This window comes from Gymnogyps californianus, chromosome 22, assembly GCF_018139145.2.
Source record: "Gymnogyps californianus isolate 813 chromosome 22, ASM1813914v2, whole genome shotgun sequence".
Classification (NCBI taxonomy): domain Eukaryota; kingdom Metazoa; phylum Chordata; class Aves; order Accipitriformes; family Cathartidae; genus Gymnogyps; species Gymnogyps californianus.
This window is the reverse complement of record NC_059492.1, coordinates 3886071-3905815: the sequence shown is the minus strand read 5'-3', so window position 1 is coordinate 3905815 and position 19745 is coordinate 3886071. Positions and strand designations below refer to the sequence as shown.

The window sequence follows — 19745 nt, the reverse complement described above, 5'->3', positions numbered from 1 at the left end:
CGCTCAGGTGGGGGAGGGGCGGGGCCGCGCGCGCGCCGCGGGGGAGGGGCGGGGTCCTGCCCCTCCCCCCCCACCCCCCCCGCCTTTGCACGGGGGCGCCGCCCCCTCTGAGACACCCCCCTCCCCCGGGTTGGGGCACCCCTGAGGGGACGGGACGGGGGACAGGCCCGTGGGTGCCCGGACGGGCCCGTGGGTGCCCGCTCGGGCCCCGGATCTGGGCGGCCTTGGCGGCGGGAGCCACCCAGTGAGAGCCGGGGGGGTGGGGGTGGGGCTGAACCGGCGGGAGGCCTCGCAGCGGGGGTCGGGGGGGGGGGGGTCCCACCCGTGCAGAAATCACGGGTGACAGCCGTAGCGCGGGGCTGGGGGGGGCAGCGCGTCCTGCGGCTAAAGCCGGGCCGGGCCGGTTGGGGTTTGGTTTTATTTCCCCAGGCAGCCCTTTCGAAAGGCCTCGCTGGTCATAAGAGAGAGAAAGAGACCGGGTTCCTTCGGCCGGTACCCGGCGGGGCCCGAGGCCTCCGCTCCGGCCGGCCCCGGGGCTGGTGACGGCGGCCAGGACGCGTCGGCCTGCCCGGGGTGAGCCCTGCCGTGCTTCTAACGCAGGCCGGTCCCGTGTAGCCTTGCATATCAATCCTTTAATAAACACGCAACTGATAACTGTCCCTAATCTTGCAAACATCCCTATTAAGCGCTTCAGCCGTCATCTAAGCTCTGCCGGAGTCTCGGCAAACTGCCAGCCTGTCTTATCTCCGACGCGAGGGGAAGCAATCCTGCGTTTCGTTTCTCTCCATTTAAACGCCGGGTGCCGGCCGCGACGGCTTTGGCCGTCTGAAAGAAGCAGCAGAAACGGAGCGGGCGTCCCCAGCATCTCAGCAGAAGTTGGTCTGCGTGTGGACGTGCTTTACAGAGCGGGATTGGCGACGTCGCTGCCTGCGATCGCGAAGGCAGAGATGAAAACGCGCAGGGCAGCGACCGCAGTTCTCACGCTTGGCTCGCACCCGCTCTAAACACTGCAGCTCCAGCGTTTGCTCAGCAGGTCCGTCGTCTCCAGCTGCGCGGTCAGGTTGCGTTTTGATCCAGCGCAGGTTTTTGTTCACAAAAGTTGTGAACAAAAGGTGCAAGGGGTAGAAACGTTCCCGTTTTTCATTCAGACGCAGGTGAAGCGGTGCTGGGGCTGCAGCCTCCCGACCAGCAGCTCAAACTGGGCAGGAGTGAAAGCAGCCGCAAGGCCGGGAGCTCCAGGCCTACAGAAACAGCGCTAGGCGAACGGGATTCCCAAAATTCGGTCGTATTTCTTTGGCATCCTGGTTAGAACAGGTTTTTAAATTTGTCTCAAGCATCTCTTGCCTCTAACAGCAGGTTGGAGAAGTACCAAGAGGTGCCCAAACCGTTGCTCGCCAAGTGTTCCTGGGATGCAGACTGGAGTAGGTTTCCCAATAGGAATCCTGTACCCCGGCCAGGAGCTGATTGCCGGGCGTGCGGAGGGAGGAAAAGCCTTTGTGGCGAGTGCCTGCTGCCGCCGGGTGGTAATCGGTCTCCACTGCATCTTTACAGACCTGGCCGAATTCATATTTTCATTTACAGGATAATTTACCCAGCGTCTGTTTTGTCCGTATTCGCATCCTTTTTTTTTTAGCGCGGTTTCCAGAACAAAACGCAGTTCGTATCTGAGAGCAAAGGGAAACGCAGAACGTGGAGAGAAAGACATCTTTAATTAAGACTCTGCGTCTTTTTCGACTGAAATATTTTTAACCCACTTCTGCCTTTTCGTGTCCTTTTTCCGTTCGTGCAGGTGCTCGTTCACGCAGCACTTTTCAAGGTGGAGACATTCCAGCTCTGACGCCGTGTTCTCTGCCAGAAGGGTGGTTGTGGGCTGCAGCTTTTTGTAGACTTCGCTGCTTTCCGTTACAAGGTGTGCTGCATCGTGACAGGAACAGGCTTTTTAAAGCTGTTTGCTTTGAGCCTTCTTGGCACATTCACGCGAGGCTTTTTCTCTGCTTTTTAAAAAATATTTAAAGCGCTGGGACAATTTTTGCCGCTGTGCTTTAATAGGATTTGCAGCTGTGAATGCGCTTTAATAGAATTTACAGCTGGGCTGAAGTATCCCCTCTCTTAAAATAACATTGCAGCTTCGTGATTCAGGAGAATGTGCCTCCCACTAGTTGCTTTGTCTGTAGCTGTGAATGCTCTGGAGCAAAAGGAGAATATGAGCAAACCCAAAACTTTTGTACGTGGCTAAATAGGAAGCGTAATCCTGTGGTTAGGGACTGGAACTATAAATGAGCGCATTTGGATCTTGTTTTTTTGCTTTGCTGATGACTTGCTTTCTGCTCTCTCATGCGGTTTTTAACCTGCCAGGTTTTTTTTCTCCGTCAGTAAAACGGGAATAGGAAAACCTCAGCGTGTTTTTAGATCATTAAGCGATCGGTTTGGGGACCTTTGTGTATTGCAAGGCGCTGGATCAGAAAGATGGCAGGTGGGAAATAGCGCAGGATGTGGTGTCATTGGAACCTAGCGAGAGCTGTGGGTCTTCTGTTTCTCAAACTGAAAAGCAGTTGGTGGCTGGGGAACCAACGGAAGAAATGTGTTATCTTGAAAAGCTGCATAACAGATACTGCCTGCCTTTCGTGGCTCTGGGCCAGTAGTTTTCATAGCTGGTCCCACAACATCAATCTAGAATATACAGAAAAGAAAGCAGTGAGACTCCACAAAGCGGTTTAGATCTTGCAGGTGAGGTTTGCAGGGAAGAGGTGGACGAGAGCCATCTTAGCATATGCGGTTTGCTTGACGGGCAGATGCCCTCACTCCGGAGACCAGGACCCCTGCCAAAATATCGGAAGATTGCAGGGGGGCGAGGGTGGAGCGGTGCGAGTGCCACGTCCTGGAGGTGCTGTCTCTGATCGCTGGAAGGGGTGCGGGGAAGCCTGCATATCTGAGAAGGCACCTTAGCCTTGCTCTGACGGAGCTTGTGGGGTCGGTGCCGTGGAGGCAGCTGAATAAAGCCGTTCTCCGCTTCCCAGGGGCAAACGCAGGGTAGAGAGCAGGAGAGAGCGTGCCTGGCAGCGCCTGGCCGGCTGCGAGCCCCGGTCAGCAAACTGCTTACACGGATGTTACGCTCAGAGTCCACATTTTAATTTTGTCTCTATTCCAAAAAAAAAAAAAAAAAAAGGTTTAATTCCCATTCAGCGCATTGGGGCTTGAATGTGTGTGTAGATGCTTGGCAGAGTCCTGGCTTGAGCTGCCGGTGTTTCTGCTGAGGCAGCCGCTGAGGAGGCCAGCGAGCCTGTCTGCTTCTGGTATTTACACTGGCCCGGTAAGAAATGGGCTGAGAGTACGTGTTATAACCTCTCTCCCTCTGCATCCTGGCCAAGGTTAAGAAGTCAGGGAATTTTTTTTTAATAGGAACAATATCAAAGAGGTCTTTTGCGTCATCTCCCAGATCCATGATCTCTTTCATAAGTGACTTTCTTGTTCATAGAGATTTGGAGCCCTTTGAAGTGCCTGCTAGTAAATAAAGGCGCATAATTTACAAACATGGCCGAAGCCAGAAATACCTTTCTGTGTCTGTCCTCTCTGTTTATCAGTTCAGGTTTCCAAAACCAGAGGGAGGATTTCCCTGGTATCAGCGACCTACTGAGGCAACTTTCGAGCTCAGAATGGAGCTGGTGAGCCGGCAAGACCCCCACCTCCGAGAGGTCGTGTGGTTTGCGGTGTGCTGCAGAGCCCTGACACTCCTGCTGCAGGCAAGTCTCCTGGTCCTGAACCAAAGATGCTGCGACATCTGTTTTTCGCTGCTCCAAGGCTTCTCTCTTCGGCGCTGCCTTGCGCACCGTGAGCTAGCTGGTTCTGCTTGATTGGGAAATCATCTTCTCCTTTGGAGAACCAACAGACCAGCTGCATCCAGGGAGGCAGGTTGCTGTTAAGTAAAATTACATACATTTCCTTGTAACTTACCGTGTTTTCATGCCGCTGTTGCAAGAGGCTGGTTTGGCAGCACGAGGGGCTGAAGTCTCTCTTTATCCACAGAAGAGGAACAATAATCTCCTCCTGCACGTTCCTCCCAAGTCTCATTTCCAGAGACCTCCTCCTCTGAGCATGGGAGAGCTCGGTTGCTCACTCCATCCTACCTGTGCGTACCGAGACAGCCGGCAAAGAGTCTGGCTGTTGCCGTGGCCCTCCTGAAACACCGTCAGGCTGGGAAAGCTGTTCAGCAGCAGGCCACCAGCCAGCTGGCAGGTTGTGGCAGCCCCAGTCACCACCGGGTAGGGCTGAGTGGAACCATCAGCTGAGATGAAAGACTCCGTGTTACAAATGCCAGAGGCCTGGTTAGACCAGATGTGTGCTTCATGGTAAAACAGCGGCTTTGTATGGCTTTTAGTCCCAATTTGTTCGGTGTGGCCTTTTCTCTTTTCTCTGCCAACGTTGAATTCATTGCAGGGGAGTCATCCCGATCTACATGTAGCTAAGCTACAAAACTTGCCATCTGAGGTTTTTGGGGTTTGAGGTTTTTTTAAAACATATTTTCATTTGGAATTACATTACAATGCGTTAAGTTGCATCCTTCCTATCTCATGAGCTCTCTGGGTTTTTCTCTCATCTTTTAAAATGTGGTCAGCACCGCAAGCTCCTGGAGGCAGAGGTGTGTGCATTCTGCTTGCTCATCTCCGGAAAGCGAACCCCTTAATGCATGCCGAGCTGCAGAGGCGACGGAGATCTAGAGACTAGAGAGGGGGCCTGGGAATCGGCTGCTGTCTTCTGCATCAGTTTGCTCTGGGAATATCTTTTTCTCTAGTTTTGTCTCCTCTCCCTTGTACGTCAGCTGGGACAATAATGCCAAATTCAGTAGAACAGGAGGCTTACCAGTGCTGCAGAGGTACCCGGAGCGAGCGTGTGCAGTTAGATGTGCCTGAGCGTGGGGCTGAGCAGCTTTCCCTGTCCAGTTCCGTGGGGTTTCGTGCTGGATATGTTCCAGAGCTTTATTCAGATGTAAATGCCCCAAAAGATTGTGTTTGCACCTTTTCACAGTCTTGCCGGTATCCTTACTGCAAAGCCGCTCAGCCTGGCTTCCGTGCTGCTCTTGTCCCCTTTGAAACCCAGGAGTCTTCCTCCTGCTTGGTGCTTTTGGTAGGGTACAAGAGGATGCCTGCTGGACTTCAACCCTCTCTTCTTTTTCCAGGCTCTGTTTAACCTCCTGATCCCAGATCACGCTGCAGACGCCTTCTCTCCCCCGAGCCTGTCCGAGCCTGGCCTGTGGGACCTGCTCGTGGAGCGGCTGCTGGGAGGCCTCTCGCACTGGGATGCCGAACACTTCCTCTTCATCGCCGAGCGTGGTTACCTGTACGAGCACAACTGCGCCTTCTTCCCGCTGTACCCCCTGAGCCTGCGTGCCGTGGCCGAGGGTGCTCTGTGGCCCTTGCAGCGGCTGCTGCGTTTGCGGAGCCGCCTCCTGCTATCAGCCGTACTTCTTAATTCTCTCTTTTCTGTCCTGGCAGCCGCTGCCCTCTATAAGCTGGGCTGCGTCGTGCTGCGGTGTTACAGGGTGGCTTTTCTTGCCGCCGTTCTCTTTTCTGTCAGCCCTGCCAACGTATTTATGGCAGCTGCTTACTCAGAGAGCATGTTTGCCTTCCTGGCATTCAGTGCCATGTGGCAACTGGAGAAGGGGCAGAGCTGGCTCAGTGGACTGCTCTTCTCCCTTGCTTCTGGGGTGCGTGCCAACGGGCTTATTAATGCTGGCTTCTTTCTCTACTCCCGCGGTAAATGCTTGGCCCTCCAGCTCCAGGTGGGTTCAGGATCGGTAAGGAAGCTCCCTCCATTGTGGAAGCAACTCCTTAGCGTGGCGTCTTCAGCGGTTCTGATGTGTGCCGGGATTTTTCTGCCTTTCGCTTTATTTCAGTATTATGCCTACGTGAGGTTCTGTGGTCCTGGCACCGGCCTGGAGCAGGCTGTTCCCGAGCCGCTGCTGCAGCTGGCTCTGGACAAGGGCTATCGTCTGGCGGCCATCAACGGGGTTAAACCCTCTTGGTGCTCCCAGCGGTTCCCTGTGGTCTATTCCTATATTCAAGACACTTACTGGAATGTGGGCTTTCTGAGGTATTTTGAGCTCAGACAGATACCAAATTTCTTGCTTGCTTTGCCTGTCACCCTTCTGGGCTCGTGGGCTGCCTGGACCTACATCCTTGCAAACCCCCGGCACTGCCTAACTCTTGGTCTAGAGAGAAGAAAGAGTGAAGAAGAGGGTAAACCAAGAGCTGGATTTTGCTGCCCCGCTGTCTTCGTGTATGTGGTCCATGCCACGGTCCTGCTGGCGTTTGGATTCTTCTGCATGCACGTGCAGGTAGGACGTTCGTAGCAACACACGGGAGTGATTTCTTAAGGGGAATGCAGCGTGGTGGCTGAGGCAGTGACAGTCACGGCCTGAAGCTGTCCCAGCTGCCCGGCAGCACAGGGCAATGCAAACCAAAAGCTTTGCCTTTCCTCTTTCGGAGCTACTTCCACAGAGAGTTTCCAAAGCCAATTAGTTCCTCTGCTCTGCTGGAGAGTTCCCGAAGAGAGCTTGCCAGGTGCTCAGTGTGATGAGGACACCGGGACGGGGATCAAAGGGTCTGGCTGGTGTTGGGTGGCGTTTGACGTGTGCTTAAGGCCAGGCTTGGCGAGCCCTGCTAATCGGCTGTTGGAGGACAAGGATACCAGGTCATTATCATGTTGGGCTGAGCTTAATGGATGGCAATGAAATGATCCAGAGCCTGTCGCCAGTCTCTAGAAGGTGTTTGAAGATCTTTTTAGGACACAGCTAGTGGCGCTAAAGGTTGGGGATTCCAGTGAAAAAATAATTGAAGAGCGAGATTCAAATCTCCCCTGAAGCTGCTGCCCCTGCCCAGTTCCTGAGCTGGACAGTGACAAGGATTTCAGCAAGATGGTGACAGTTAGTTACCGTGCTTGTCCAAAACCTGGGGACCACTTGACTGCTTACACAAATGTCATAATAAATAAAGCAGGCTGAGCTGAGAGGTGTTTCATTTCAAGGTAGTAAGTCCTGGGACTGTGAATTGGGGCCGTATTTCAGTCCCTTTTATCAGGAGCCTGAGGCAGATAGATGGCTCCTTCCGTGCCTCGGGGTCAGGGTTGGTCGCAGTCAGAAACCTGCAGTTTCTGTGATTTTTGCTCTGCCTGTCGTCTTCAGGTGCTGACCCGGTTCCTTGGCTCCTCCTCTCCCATCCTGTACTGGTTCTCCGCTCACCTGCTTCGAGAATACGAACCTTTACTCTGGAGCGAAGGGACTGATAATCAAACCGCGGCACCTCGCTCCGAGAAGTCTCTTCTAGGTAAATCTCCTGGTTCCTGTGGGAAAGGGACTTCTGAAAACCCCGTTGTGAGGCTGCTGATGAACTGTAGATTAATTACCCCCCTCAGCAAATGCGTTCTTGGATTTTTCCTGTCCTACTGGCTGCTGGGACTGATTCTGCACTGCAACTTCTTGCCGTGGACGTAGCGAGGGTGTGTATTGGTGCAGAGGGGTCGCGGGGCAGGAGCACTGGTCAGAATTGAAACGCACTTTTTCTAAAAAGCCTGATGTGTATGTAATGATGCTGTTGTCTTGGTTACAAAGGCGTTACTCCTCAGTTACTACTTCTGTACAGAGCTGTCACTGTGTGGCCGTGTCCGAAACGGGCATGTTCTCTTCTTTGCTACAGCATCCTGCCCCTCTGTCTGCTGTCATTACCGACAGCCAAAATTCCTGTAAGCTGCCTGGGACAGGGAATGCATCTTGGTTCCTATGTCTTCTGGGGGAAGTACTGCCACCGAGCAATTATTTATGGCAAGGATCCGTGTCTTGTCAGATTCTCATCCATCGGAAAACCTCCGGGAAGTGTCCTTGACGGCACAGCCGGCATCTCTTGCAGGGAGGATCCTGCTGCCTTGCATGAGCTGCTCGGACCTCTCCGCTTCCTTCTCTTCCAAACCGCTTAGCCACGTCTCGGGCAGGCCTGCAGCGGGGGGGGGGACGGTGGGGCAGGGCTGGGGACACGAAGGGGACGGCTGGGGCTGCTCCTCCGGGGATCCCGGTGCTGCGACTCGGCGCTTGGCGGTGGGGGGAGCGCGGCAGTCGGTGTCTCAGCACACGCACGTCCCCAATAAACCTCCAGACTTTGCCGGACGGGGGGGGGGGGGGGGTTCACCCCCGCTCCCCCCGGGGGGCCGGGGTTCCCGGGACGAAGCCGCTCCCCTTCGGCGGGGGGCGGTGCCCGGCGCGGCCGGCAGGGGGCGCTGCGCTGAGGCGGCGGGGCGGGGCGGGGCGGGGCGGACACGTCCGCCGGGCGAGCGGCGGGGCCGGGCCGGGCCGGGCGCTGCGGCGCCATGAAGGACTGCGAGTACCGGCAGATCCCGCCCGGGGTAGCGGTACCGGCACCGGGTACAATCAATTCGCCACTTCCACCACCCGTCGGCTCGGAGCGGCCCGGTACGGCCCGTCGTCCTCGGCGGAAGTGGGAGGTGTTCCCGGGCCGCAACCGTTTCTACTGCGGCGGCCGCCTCATGCTGGCGCGGCACAGCGGCGTCTTCGCCCTCACCCTCGGCCTCATCCTGGCCACCAGCGGCCTCTTCTTCGCCTTCGAGTGAGTCCGCGCTGCCGGGCCGGGGGCTCCGGGCACCGCCCTGGGGTCTGCGGGGCTCTGGGGTGTGTGTCCCCCCCTCCTCTGCTGGGGGTCTGGGACCCCCCCACTCGGGATCAGGCCCCCTTCCCTGCTGGGGTAAAGCCGGGGGTGTGTGTGTGTGTGTGTCTGTCCCTCGGATCGTTCCTCCCTGGGGTCTCTGAGCAGCTCTTGTCCCCGTCCTTTAAGCCCCCTTCTTTTTGGGGGGAGCCGTGGGTTAGCTGGCATCCCACCCACGCCCTTGTGGTGGGAGGGAGGTGGGCTGGGGGGGCACCTCTCTCCCCACCCCATGGGAGCCCCGATATCCCTCCCTTCTCCCCACTGCCCCACCCCCCCCAAAGCCATTCCCCTGCTGCACAGCCCCCAGACCCACTTTGCGGGCAGTCACTGCTTCCCCCTTGCCTGTCCCCAGCTGTGTTTATGTGGGGGGCAGGAGGGGTGGGCAGGGGCGGCCCTGGACTTTGTTTGCTCAGTCTGGCCCCGGGAAGGGGTTTAACATCCTCCCAGGATGCCCCCCTGGTCTCTGAATACCCCCCCCCCCCCCCAATCTCCCCTCCTGCTACAGAGGAGAGATCTGGTCCAGAATCGCAGCCAGGAAACCCTCGAGACTGGCGGACTTGGTCCGTAGAGGCGGCAAGGAATCGTGTTTCTGTTAAAGGTGCTTGATAAATGGTGAAATCCTTTGGGGTCCCACCTTGAGGGTCTGCGCTGGAGCTCTGTCCCCATTGTGCAGCGGTGTCCAGGGACGAGGGAGCTCCATCTATCCCAGTCCCCTTTCCTTTTGGAAAGCTGGCCCTAGGTTGGCCCGGGGAAGCTCCCTACTCCTGCACCCCAAGGGAGGGGAGAGCCAAGAGCACCCCGTTACGTCCTGCGCTGCCCGGAGGAGCCGGGGAAGGAGCGCCGTTGGTTATTGACGCCTCTGAGGGCTCCTGCTATCCTGCCTCTGCGTTTCTGTGTCGGGAGGGAAGGGAGCTTGTTTTTCCTGTATGAAGCGGGGGGGGTTATGCCTGCCTTGGGATCACGGCGTTATCTCTGCGAGTCTCAGAGTAAAGCTGCCCAAGCCTGCTGGCAGGGAGATGAAGGTATTTGATCGGATTAGAGGTTCTGAGAAGTCAGATGAGCTGAAAGGGGCAGGCAGCTGTGGGAGGCAGTAACGGCATCCCGACGCGAAAACTCCTTTCTTAATATCTGTGCCTCTTTGACAGCTTTCTCTGCTGTATCTGAAACTAATGGGCAGCACTAGCACAGTAACTGCTTTGTGCGGGGCCAAGCAGAGGACATCTGCTCTCCCCTCCCTTCTTGCCTAGTCACTCTTTCTTGGTTGAAGATGCCCTGGGGCTTTCCAAGTTGTTATTTTAGCAGTGTGCTTCTGTTGCACGGGTTACGGTTTGCTAGATATAGAGCAAATACATCTTGCCTGTGTCTACAGTTCACTTTTTTTAATGCCATTTCTTGTTGCCTGACAGGGGAAAGCGGGGTCCAGAGATTCTCCTGGAAAAGGGGTGGCAACAAGCTCACGTCTCTCATTTCAGAGACCTTTCTGTCCCTCCGTCAGGGAGACGACCGAGGGGCTCGACAGCAGCGTTGGTCTCGGGCCGAAGGGGTTTTGTTGCTCGGTGGCTTCTTTGTTCTGGACAGCTGAGCTTGGGAGTTGAAACAAAAGTTGCTTAATCCTCTCAAATGGCCTCGCAGCGTTACTGAGACTTAGTGCTGCCCGCAGACATCGGGGCTCAAGCAGCTTGTCTGTCTGCGCTCGGCTCTGGGTACTTATCAGTGCTTATAATAGCAAATCCCTCTGCAGAGCGAGGGACGGGAGGGCTCTCCGGCACCGCGCCGTGCAAAGAGCTGTGTTCCTCGGCCGTCTTCACCTGTCGTGCTGCGAGTAACGGAGCCGCCCTGATGTGGACTGCGATCGTGCTGGTCCCCATCTGTGGAAAAACAGCCCCGGGTCATAGTACGACAAGCCCAGGAGCGGGCATTGTCTGCTTAGATGCCTGGTGGCTTGTCACAGCAGTGTCAGTGCTGGAAGGCGTCCTCATCCAAACATCTGGCACACCATGAAGGGCACACGAATCATCCAGAGACAGCAAAGCTGTCTTGAATCGAAGCCAAGTTCCCTCTCGGCTTCATGTGTTGGACCAAATGGGATCGCGTTCACGCTGATTTTGATCCCTGCCTAGCTTGGGCTGTTTCTCCATGTGTTCGTGATGCTGCTGTTGTAGAAGGTGACCGAGCTTTGGGGCAGCTGACAAGATTTTTTGAAACGCGACTCTGGGACTTCGGAAGGGCAAAGGGGTTGTGTATAGGGGCTTGTACTGCCGTCTTTGTGCCGAAGACCCTGTCTTCCCAGTGCCACTCCAGTGTTTTGTGGGCTGGCTCTTGCTGTTCCAGAGATCTCTGCAAAGCAAATGTGCTTCGGCCGTGTGATAAATTCATAGCATGTAACGTCACAGCTGATAGCCAGTTCTGGAGCGATGGTTGGTAACAATGCATTTTTTTTTTTTTCTTTTAACAGCTGCCCCTTCCTTGCCAGTCACCTCACCTTGGCCATCCCCATCATTGCAGCCGTCCTCTTCTTCTTTGTCATCAGCTGCCTGCTCCAGACAAGCTTCAGAGACCCAGGTATCCTGCCCAGAGCCACCCCAAGTGAGGCTGCAGACCTGGAAAAGCGGATCGGTGAGACTTCTATTCCCTCTCCTGTGTTTGGTCCAGTGCACGCCTCTGTGTGCGTGCATGCATGCGTGCACACATGCGTTTCAGGCTCAGCGAGTCTCCTTTCGATCTTTACTCCTTACCAGTTGTCCAGGGAGGAGAAGAGGTTAGAGTATCAGATTGTGAGGCTTGACGGTGTCTTACGAGTCCCGGTAAGAGAGGTGCAACAAGCTCTTCTAGCACAGCAGGCAGTCCTTCAGAGAGAGGATCTGCAGAGAAGCAGAGGTGGTTTTCGTTTCTGTTCAGTCCCATCGCTTTCCCAAGGCAAAGCCCTGTACGGTGGGGTCGTGGCTGTACCTATTCCTGCCCTCAGGACGACATATGAGTGGGCAGCAGCCCTGTGCAGAGCTCAGGGGAGGGAGAGCTTGCGGCATCGGTGTCCTAAACATGAGTACCGTTAGGGACTGTGTACCAGCGGTCGGGGGAGCACAAAGTCCCCCTTCAGAATCGTGTTGCCAGGCTCTTGAAGACAGAGCAAGAGTGCCTGTGCTGCTCTGTAACGGTGCGTTAGTTACTTTAAATGTTGTCCAAACTCGGAGGAATCTGACCCTGTACGTTCTCCTGCAAAATACGGGGTAATTAATTTAGGCATGAATGCTTTTTAAGACTGTGATTTGCCATTGAGCCTGCTGTGCTGCAAGGTTTTCTTTATTGTAATGGTTTCTAACAGAATGCTGATGTTTGTCCCCCTCTAAAAACTGCTATGTCACGCTGTTTTGGTGGTGGCCAAGAAGGTGTATGCATCCAGGATCTGTGGACCTTGTTGACGTGACCCGTAGTAACAAATGCGTTAGCAAAGCTAATGTGAGACAGCTTGAATCTGCCCCACTGAAGACAGTTGCAAGGCAGTAATTCTACATCTGACTAAAAAAATGGTTTTAAAATATCCTCAGAGTGGTTATCAATGTTTCTATTTATAAGTCCCTAAAGCAGTAATCTGGCTGCAGATGCTGCCTGATGTGCCAGCTGTTGCTGTTAATATAATCCACTTATTATCCTCTTAACACGCTCACTGTTACATCTCTATTTTCAAAAACTTCCTCAGAGTCGGAAAGGTGCTCTTTTAAGAGTGGCTAAAATAAAGGAATAACCCCCAAAATTGCACACGTGATACAGAGGTTTTCCAGCTCATGCTTTTGCTGAGCGGAGAAACAGCCGGTCCCCAATGAACAGTGAAGTGCCAGCACACACAGATGTAACTTGCAGTGCCCCTAAAAATCCTCAATTTCGACCTCGAGGAGGAGGAATCTTCTCGTGCTACTAACATACACGTGTCAAATCTCAATGAGACCTGCCTGGAGCACTTGAGACTTGCTGTCCTCCCCACTGTGATGGAAAGGAATCCCTTGAGCCCAGCGGTGCCGCTGGCTCCAGCTGCGGGTTGGCAAGTTGTGTGCTGGTGGGGGATGCTTCTGCTGAGGTTCCCCCGATTTCTGTAACTTGGATGCTTACAGCAGAGGAGGAACGGCACGTGCGTTGACAGATTATGTTGCCTCCTTGTGTTGCGATCCATTAGATGGGCAGAGATGAGTTGGTGGTGGTGTTACTGGGCGTGTTAACACTGCTGCTTTTACGCTCGCTATTTATAAATTGCTTTATGTTCTCAAAGCATTGGGCAGATAGTACTTCCTCTTGGCATCCTAGCAGCATTGCCATTGAACAGACAAGGAAAGGACATAAATAATGCTGCGAGGAGCTGACTGGAGTTCCTGGCTGCCCACCCTGCAACAAATCCTGTAGGCTGAGCTGCCTCTTAGCTTTTGCTTAAGATCAGGAGAGAGCATGTGCTAATCCCTGACCCTGCCACGAAGCAGCTCGGGGTGCACGGGGGCTTGGGTTTCACCTGCACCAGTCTGACCGTCCCTCCTTGCCCTTGCAGACAGCATGGGTACCTCTACCTATCGCCCACCGGCCCGCACGATGGAAGTGGTCATCAACAAGTACGTGGTGAAACTCAAGTACTGCTACACCTGCAAAATGTTCCGCCCTCCACGCACCTCGCACTGCAGTGTCTGTGACAACTGTGTCGGTAAGCCCAGAAAGTGGAAAGGTGCTGAAATCTCATGGGGGGGGGGGGGGGGGGGGCGTGTTTTATGTTCCTGGACAGATTGCTTTTGCTTCTCGTAAAGGATTATAAAGCGAGATCCTGAGTGGTCTTTCTTCTTCCCATTTCAAATGAAAGCAACACCAGTGCAGTGGCTCAGGTCCAAGACTCCGTGTCTCTGCTTTCCCTGGTTCTGGGAGGACGGTACTGTGAAATGCAGTTAAGGCCTGTGACGACTCCTTACGCTGGAACAGCTCGCTGGAAAGCGGCCGTGGCTGGGGCAGTGTTTGAAGAGGAGCCGTCTGGGGGAGCGGGCATGCGCCTGCTTTGTGTGCAGGGGGTTTTGTTTGCACTGGTGTCCCCTGCAGAACGGTTACCGCAGTCCTGTTAGTCTGAAACGTAGCCCTTTCATTAGAAGGCAGTCGGGAGTGTTTCCAGACATATTGCACCTGCCCTGGGTTCCCAGGCAGTTTCTGTGGTTTTAGAGGCGTATCTTTATAACTTTGAAAATTATTTTCTGCCCTGAAGAAGGCGGGGGGAGCTGACACGCAGAAAGGGAGCAGCGATGCTGCGTGCACACACCCAGTGCTGCTAGGTACTGGAAAAACTGCCGCACTTTCCCTGCTCTCTTTCAGTTTTAGTAATGGTAGATGTTACCAGTCACAAGGCTGGTATTTATGCAGGGTTTGGTGAGAGGAATGGTTTGGCCTTTGATGATAAAAAAGGGCATGTGAGCAGGCGGCAGAGCTCTGTTGAAACTTCTTGCTAACGTCCTGCTGCAGAGGGGTTCTGGTCTCAGGGTGGTGGGTGGAAGCTCGATTTGTAGCCTTTGGTTTTCGGAGGCTCAGCAGAGTTCGCTCTGTTACGGGGTGCGAGGTGGCAGGAGTCCTCACCGTGTCCCTTTGTTTCAGAGAGGTTCGACCACCACTGCCCCTGGGTGGGCAACTGCGTGGGGAAGCGCAACTACCGCTACTTCTATGCCTTCATCCTCTCCCTCTCCTTCCTGACAGCCTTCATCTTCGCTTGCGTCGTCACCCACCTCACTCTGCGTAAGTACTGCGGGTAGTAGCAGCGATGTCTGCCGTCCTCCTGGCCACAAACAACTTGCGGCAGCGCTGGGTCACTGTTCCTGTTGGACGGAGCGTGGGAAGGGTCTGGTTGGTTTACACCAGGCTTTTCAGTGCCGGTGGCCTGAATAAACGGGGTCTCAGCCTGCAGGGAGCCACAGATCCACCCTGCACCTCACTGCAGAGAGACCTTGAGAGCTGGTGACTGGGTTATCCCCTCCAGAGCAAATGAGCTGGTGGGTGCATCTGCTCTTAACCTGGTGGGGAAGGCGACTTGCCTATCAGCCCCAAATCCCCTGGAGCTGTGTCTGCACGCTGGCATTTCTGCAAAGTTACAGACTGCAGATGTTTCTCAGGCAGCCAGGCAGATCCATATGGCCCACAGCGGGGTGGCTGCCTGCTCGGGAGTGAAGCGTTGGCTGGAGATGCAAGGCTGCCTGATGGGATGTCGTTCCTTGTCCCATTTTGCTTTGCAGGCTCTCAGAGGGATGGATTCCTCGCCACTCTGAAGACAACACCTGCAAGATATCCTTCTGATGCCATCGGCTGCTCAGGCTGTCGAGCACTGGTGCAGCAACGCTAACCATGTAACAGAGAGGTGCAATGAGCTCTTTGTAGGGTCGCCCTGGTGTACTTTCCACAACTTCATTTAGTCCCCTAGCTACCTGGTTGGGGCAGGCAGGCATCTCTTCATCTGTAGACTGATAACGTCACCAAATTGGGAAGACCTTTAGTTCACCACCAGGGACTAAGGGTGGGTGACAAACTTGTTTCCCAGTTTGCAAGTTTACATGGAAAGGGAAGCGGCTGGAGCAGGCTCTGCCTTGGTGGATGCCTGCAGAATGGCACAGGGGATGGGAAGCTTGCTGGGATGTTTTCGCGGCCCAGTGTGTGTGGTCACGGCACGCACCTCCCAAAACCGTCCTCTGCCTCTCCTTGCAAGATGATTTTGTTCCCTGAGACTTCCTTGACTTTTGTTTCACTGTGCTGGAGCTGGTGATTTGTTTTTTCTCAGTCTGGTCTATTTTGGGCCTCTCAGGTTTTCACACTTACTTAGTCGCCTCCAACCTGACGACGAATGAAGATGTAAGTACCCGGCCACTTGTCCTTCTGCAGGGCTGGCCCTGGTCCTTCCGAAGTAGAGGTGAGGTTTTCAGGGGATCCTTGGCTGCCTGCCTCCGTGCAGTATCTTGGTAAGGCATGCTGCCTGCATTGCCTGTGATAATCCACTGCAAAGCAAACGGCCCGTGCCCAGGGCATTTAGGCTGTAGTTTCAGGTAGCCGAGTGGGAGGAAAGCAGCACGCAGCAGCAGGGGACTGTGCAACACGTGTTGCTTGGCAGTGGCAGGCTATGGGGGTCACGCGCTGAAATGTTAGAAAGGTCACGTGTGTGTTTTTTCCAGTCTGTATGTGCCCTTGCTTAAAATTAGGAGTTCCGAGATTAAAAAAGGAAGGCTGGCCCCAGAGATTTATTTGGGTGTTAGCCTGGGACACGGGTGATCTTAATTCAGCATCCCGCATAACCACAGGTTTCCTCTGAGACCCTGGGCAAGTCCCTTTGTCTCTATCAGTTCCTCATGTCTAATAGGCAAATAATGTACAGACACCTCCTGGTGAGATTTACCTCCAAGTCTGCAGTGCATGCAGACTCCAAGGGCCAAATGAGTACCCTGAGCAGAGCAGATTGTACGGAAAAGCAGGATCTGTCTGATCCTCGGAATCAAAATTCACCCTTCTGGCCAGAAGTACCTGTAATCCTTGCTGGAAGCTTCTAGCGCTGCAGAAGGCGTGTTTGCATCCCTTTTATTTTTTACTTTTTTGCCTCCCCTTTCCTCTCCACCTTTCTGTTCCATTCAGAGGTGTTGGCAGGACTGTGCAAGGCCACATCAGTGAAGCTAATGGAGGTCGCACCCCAATACTGAGCGCACCAGGTCCGAAGCACGTGGCCCGTTGCCTCTCTGGTTGCATTGCCCACGTTGCCAGCCTTATGCTGCAACTGGGGAGAGGAAGTAAAAACAAAAGGAGGAAATGTAGTGGTAAATGGTTCGCTGCAGCCAGGGGCCTGAGGCCAGGTATAGCATCTGCCCACTCGTGTGTGCCTACATTTGATGTGACCGGGGTTTCGAAATCAGAGTCCCAGTGACAGCTGCTCAGGGTGGGGACAGATGAGATTGTTTCCTCCCGTTGCAGCATGGCCTGGGAATCCCCTTGCTGTTTGTTCAGCCTCAGGAGCCCAGAAGGGACCATGAGCTAAAGCCCTGCTCTGATGAGCTTTCAGGCTAGGAGAGAACGAGGGGAGGAGGAGGAGGCTGGCGTTGAAGACGGTGACACTGACGAGTTGCCATGCAGCACGGGGAGGGCACAGCTTTGGAGCTGCAAGGCTGAACCTTGGCAGAGGCGGGAGCAGCATATTGCTGTCTCCTCTGGCTGCCTTTCTGCAGCTGTCCCGCTTGTTAAAGCGAAGAGAGGGAGGATGTTTGCAGTAAGACAAGCCTTCCACCTCTTGAGTAAGGATTTGAGTCCATTATCATGGAATTATCTGCTCTCCTTCCTATCTTAATCTGCCTGTATCCTTTCCCTTTCAGATCAAAGGGTCCTGGTCAAGTAAGAGGGGCTCAGAGTTTGCCAATCCCTACAGCCATAAAAGTATCCTCACAAACTGCTGTGCGGTGCTGTGTGGACCATTCCATCCCAGGTAAGAGCCTTTGACACCCACAGATTTGGGAATTGCATCCTGCTCTGTGAGAGGGGCCTTGGAAAGGACAGATTTATCACAATTCAGGGGAGATTGTGCCAGCACAAACACATCTACTTCAGTGATGACGAGGAAACAGTTTCCCAGTCTTTGCAGGGAAAGGCTGGAGACATGTATAAGTAGGAGATAACAACTGTTGCGTCTCCTGTGTTTGAGCTTGATGAGTTTGGGTCACTTGTAATGGTTTCATGGAGCTTGCGGATAAGGCACATCCTGTGATTCAATAGGGGGAGAGGAACGGCACCAAAGGGCTCGGCAGCAGACGGTAAATACCAGCAGTGGCAGTACTTCTTAGCACGTGTTATTCCCCCTGTGCTCTGAGGGTCGAGCAGGCAGCCAGCAGAGATCTGCACCAGGCAGCGTGGAGACCCTGGGTTTTCCCAACACTTAGATTACCTGAAAAGCATCCTACCAAATGCTCTTACCTGTGAGTTATCCAGAACCGACGTTAAAACAAGGGCAAAGGTGGGCGGTTGGCTGCAGATGTAAGGAAGCTTTGGGCCTGAAGCGCGGGTGCGTGTAGCACAGGATTATCGCTGCTTTGTCACAAGAGGGTGCAATTGGGCAGAGTCAGGCCGGCGTCCCCTTGCGCTGGGCGAGGACCTGGACGCTGACTTGGAGCTCTCAGCCTGTCCTAGGGCACGTGGGGATCCTTGAGACACGTTTATTCAGGGGATCCACTTTGGATTTATGTGGAGCGTCTCGGAGGTGCTAACTCAGTGTAACACAACAGCAGGGGAGGGTGTCTGAGGCTGCGCAGCTGGAGTCAAAGTGTGGTTTACGCTTATATCTGGCCCTGCTCTCTGAAGTGCCCCCAGCTTTTTGTTGGATTCAGAGGTGCCAAAATGCCAGTGCTGCCATTCAGAGATGGTAAGCCTGCAGGGTCAGGGAGCCGAGCTGTTTGCTGGGAGGTTCTGGGGAGAATAGTGTTTTACTCCAATTCTTTCCTTATTCATGTTGTTTTCCTGTTGTGAAGACCTTTCGCCAGTTCCCGTTTGGGTTTGTGGTGACCCAAAGCCTAAAGGCTGTTTGGTGGCTTGTGTGATAAGTTTGTGGCTTGTCTAATGGGCAGGAAGCTGTGTTATCCGGCGCGCTCCTGCCGACGCTTTGGTTAGCAGCTCCCACGAGGAGAGCCCTCTCTGTGGCTTGTGAGCGCCCGTCTTCGTTTCCTTAACTCCGCTCCCCTTGCACCCTTTCCCTTTCTGTTTTCCAGTTTGATAGACAGAAGAGGATTTATCCAGCCAGATGTCGGGACCCCGTCCAGTCCTAAGAGCGAAATCCCTTCCTTTGGAGCCAAAACTGACACCAGCATGGTAGGAGGCATTCCCTAGCAGTGCTGTGATGTAGCCCAGTGCCTGCTGTGCCTGCACCTCGCTCCAGCCAGTACCTTCCCCTCTTACCATCTCCCCGGCCTCAGGCGGGACAGCCCTGTGATGCAGAGCTGCCGAAGACTCAGTTGAGCCATGTGTTGCCTTTTTTTTTTTTTTTTTTATAATTTATTTATTATTTTTTGTTTCTTTGTTTCACTGTGATGTGGCCTGTCTGGACTTTTCGACGGATAGAGCCCAACAGCATGCAAGACCCTCAGAGTCGTGCAGAAAGCAGGCGGGGGGTCCCTGCTGCACCTGGGAAGCAAATAGGTCTGGGGGGCCACCAGACCTCTGAGCCCGGAGCGTCTGCTCCAGGGGGTCGCTGTGTTTCCTGCCGGGAGTAATGAGGTGGGCCAAGGGTGGGAGGTGGGGACTAGCAAAGGGTTCCCACTCTGAGCTGGGCTGTCACGCCTCGTCTTCTGGGCTGGTCTGGTATCCCTCTTACCTCCATGAACACGTCCTGCTCCCCTGTGCTGAGGTGGAAGGGCTGTTCTGTCTCTTAATGGCCAGGTTCTCACCTCGGCTCCTGCCGGAGCGGCTTTTCTTTTCCAGAAGCTGCTGTGCCTTGGTAAGTTGGGGCTGTTCAGCTGGGAGGACTCTGGCTCCCAGCAGACATGGAAGCTAACTAGATGTCCCAGCCGTTGTTGGTCCTATTTTCTGGCTGGTCACTGAGGCGGTGCTGAAGAACTCTTTGTGTTTTGGCCCTGCCAGTCAGTAAGACAACGTTTTCCAGCAAGGACACAAGTTAGGATGATCCTCCTTTTAACAGGGAAGAAGAAACACGCAGCGTTCTGTGGCTCTCATCATGAGATGCTGGTTGGCAAGGCTACAGTTGTAAGATTTGGGAACCTTAGCTTGCCAGGAAAGCCTGGTTGTGTCCTGGCTGTAGGAGACCAAAAAGCAACAGAAAAGTGTGTGAATTCCTGAGAGTCGCAGCCTTCCCAGGTGGATTCTCACAGAGGAAGCAGTGAGTGGGTGCTGCTCTCTGATAACCTCATGTTGTGCTCTTGGTTTGGGTTTCTGGCTGGCAGATGAGAGCAGGGCTGTCCCCAGCACCTCAGGGGCGATTCCCATGTGCCTGGGCTCATCCGTGAGCATCGCTCTGTGCCTGCAGAGGCACGGGAGAGCCACGCTGGGCAGCCAGCTCTGCGT

General features: G+C 54.4%; 2 protein-coding genes across 2 annotated transcripts; both read left to right on the top strand.

Moving 5' to 3' along the window:
- Positions 1-1800: 1800 nt before the first annotated feature.
- On the top strand, positions 1801-7690 carry PIGV (phosphatidylinositol glycan anchor biosynthesis class V). The gene is made up of 4 exons (XM_050909891.1): positions 1801-1909; positions 3582-3740; positions 5174-6331; positions 7178-7690. Exons 2-4 carry the CDS (start codon positions 3654-3656, stop codon positions 7484-7486), a joined length of 1554 nt encoding a protein of 517 aa, XP_050765848.1. The 5' UTR covers positions 1801-1909; positions 3582-3653; the 3' UTR covers positions 7487-7690.
- Positions 7691-8352: 662 nt separating this feature from the next.
- On the top strand, positions 8353-18691 carry ZDHHC18 (zinc finger DHHC-type palmitoyltransferase 18). The gene is made up of 8 exons (XM_050909896.1): positions 8353-8609; positions 11161-11321; positions 13237-13386; positions 14313-14450; positions 14945-14993; positions 15452-15554; positions 17054-17163; positions 18437-18691. The coding sequence occupies exons 1-8, from the start codon at positions 8353-8355 to the stop codon at positions 18552-18554; spliced, it is 1086 nt and encodes a 361-aa protein (XP_050765853.1). The 3' UTR covers positions 18555-18691.
- Positions 18692-19745: the final 1054 nt, after the last annotated feature.